At 34.8% G+C, this 2,547-nt stretch overlaps 1 protein-coding gene across 1 annotated transcript in view; it reads left to right on the forward strand.

Annotated features, from left to right (window-relative positions):
• RASA1 (RAS p21 protein activator (GTPase activating protein) 1) overlaps positions 1–2,547 on the forward strand; it is a 160,213-nt gene that overhangs the window by 100,074 nt on the left and 57,592 nt on the right. Inside the window, exon 8 of the mRNA XM_012644747.1 lies at positions 1,448–1,477. Coding sequence (XP_012500201.1) covers positions 1,448–1,477 — 30 coding nt within the window. The remainder of the gene's footprint in view (positions 1–1,447; positions 1,478–2,547) is intronic.

Here is a 2,547-nt window from a genome sequence, read left to right on the forward strand (position 1 = left end):
TGCACCTCAGTCTTACGTGTGCTACTGTTTTGCAATTGAGCAAACTTCAAATTGTTTTTTTGCGGAAGTGCCTATAATACATTGAATACCTCAGCTGTAACTGGTGCTGATTATAAAGCAATTTGATTGCTACACGGAAACTATTAAATGCTATTTGTAGCCTATTTAGTGTCCAAAGAAAGTAGGTTACAGTAGAAGTTTGGGAAATAATAAAACTCACCCATTCTTCCAGAAGCATTCTAACTAGAATACAAAGGCTATTAATATCCTTTTACAAATGGACAGATTAGCTGGCAAAATCAGTACATCCCCCCTGGGTCACCTCTGTGACCCTGTGTACCCAAACTCAGGCTAAGGTGATGGAACAGAAAGAGCAGAGTCCTAGCTAGGTCTACTTAGTTCCTAGAACTAACACTTCTGGAGACAGGAATTAGAAGAAGGGGAGTCTTTTGAGACAACATACCCCAGAATAAAAGTAACTAACATTTTTAAGCACTGTATTTTAGGTATTGATTTTTATATGTATTAATTCATTTAATTTTTTCATCGACTTGATGAAGCTGACACTATAATGATGGCTATTTCAAAGACAGCGAGACTGAGAATGAAGAGATTAATTACTTAAAGCATCAAGCCATCCTTGACTCTTCCCTTTTTCTCCTACAATCTATCTGTATCCAACATGTCAGGAACATTATGCTGACTCTGCTTCAAAATATGTCTAGAATGTGGCCACAACCAGAATCTGACTTCATCTCCCTGTTTCTACCTTTGTCCCCTTACACTGCACAGCAGAGGGATCCATTCAAAACATCAGATCTTGTTACTCTTCTGTTTAATACTTGATGACGTTGTCCATTTCATTCAAGTAAATGGCATATAATACCCTACGGTGGCATCTCATTAGTTTTCTGAACTCATCTCTTTCTACTGTCCCCCTCTTGTCACTCTTTCCTTGATTTTTGCTTCCATGCTTTTTTTTTTTTTTTTTTTTTAAATATGGCAGGCTCTTTCCTTCCTTAGGATCTTTGCTTCTAACTGTTCTCTCTGCCCAAAATGATTTCCCCTCAGATGTACACTTACCTAACTCTCTTACGTCTTTCAAGTTTTTGCTCAGAAATTATTAATAGCTTTATAATGACACTTACTTAGACACCTTATTGGATACTGCAACTTGCTCTACCTTGCAAAGCACTTACCATCTTTTAACATATAATGCAATTTATTTATTATGTTTATCATCTCTTTCCTTGGTTAGAACTTTAGTTCAATGAGGATAGGTGTCTTTGATTTGTTCACTGATGTATCTCAAAAACGAGAACAGTCCCTCGCACTCTGTAAAATAAGCTTATTAAATGGAGTTTTCCTGGCTATTAAGTGACAAAAGGCAGGATTTACAACTGAAGTCTGGCTTTAGGAGCCTGCATACCTAACTTGTAGGGGAAAGCTTGGGCCAGCAGCTGTCACACTCCTACCAGTCAGATTATCTGTTTCCCTTGGTGAGGAATGTATAAGATGGGGACCTCTCTCTCCAGAACTCTGTAGAGAGTGGGCTGAGATAAGGAACTCATAAAGAAACTGTCCCTCCTCTCATCTAGTGATTTACTACAAATTGAAAGTGAAATTGTGTTCTTACTTATAGGGTCTTCTAGTATATTGGAATCCTTCAGGATTTGTAGGTCAGTGTAACAGTCCTTACTGTAATATAATTTTTAAAATTCTTCTATAGATTATCTTGAAATCAGGTGTTTAAATCCAAATATTAGTGTAGTAATATGTCTTAAATGACAACCACAAAAATGTCCCATTCTGCATCTAATAGTAAGTGTTATCACTACTGAAATAAAGATTGATAAATACAAATCTGTATTACCAGAAAAGTGTAGTCATCACTATTTTATCATCTGGGTCAAATGTACTCTTTTAAATTTTTTATATTCTTAAGTCATTTTACAAATAATTTTCAGAAGAATAAAGGGATAATCTAAGAAACAACTTTATTAGAAAATGTAGTAAGAATTTAAATATAGCACACCCAAATTTTCGTTCCATATTTCCATGGTTATAAAGGCTTACATACTTGAAATGGGCGATGTCTTTTGAATGCAACTGATTGCTCTACACCTTTCATTCATGGACCTGGAAACGTACCCATCTTGTAAATTCTAATTCCAGATTTCCAATACATCTCTAATAAGTTCTGCTTATAATTACGCTGGCTTTTCTTGCACTTTACCTGTCAAAATGCAATACTGATTGCATTTTGCATTCCATATTTTAAATACATCACTACTGGGTTCTAGCTTATGATTCATTCTCACTCTTGTTGTCATCAAAATGCAATACTTTTGAAAACCTCGATGGCTCATAATTTTGTTGGAGAGTACAGTCTTTGTTCTATAAATGTAAAATAATTTTGTTTAGATTTAGAAACACCAATTAAAATTATTGATCCAGTGAATTGTCTTGTTTCTTCATTATATGTTTTCTTTCAATAATTTTAATTATACAAGTGCCTTCATCTTAGGTAAATTTTTGGTGCACAAA

The sequence above is a fragment of the Propithecus coquereli genome, unplaced genomic scaffold (assembly GCF_000956105.1).
Source record: "Propithecus coquereli isolate 6110/MARCELLA unplaced genomic scaffold, Pcoq_1.0 Scaffold22, whole genome shotgun sequence".
In the NCBI taxonomy this organism is placed as follows: domain Eukaryota; kingdom Metazoa; phylum Chordata; class Mammalia; order Primates; family Indriidae; genus Propithecus; species Propithecus coquereli.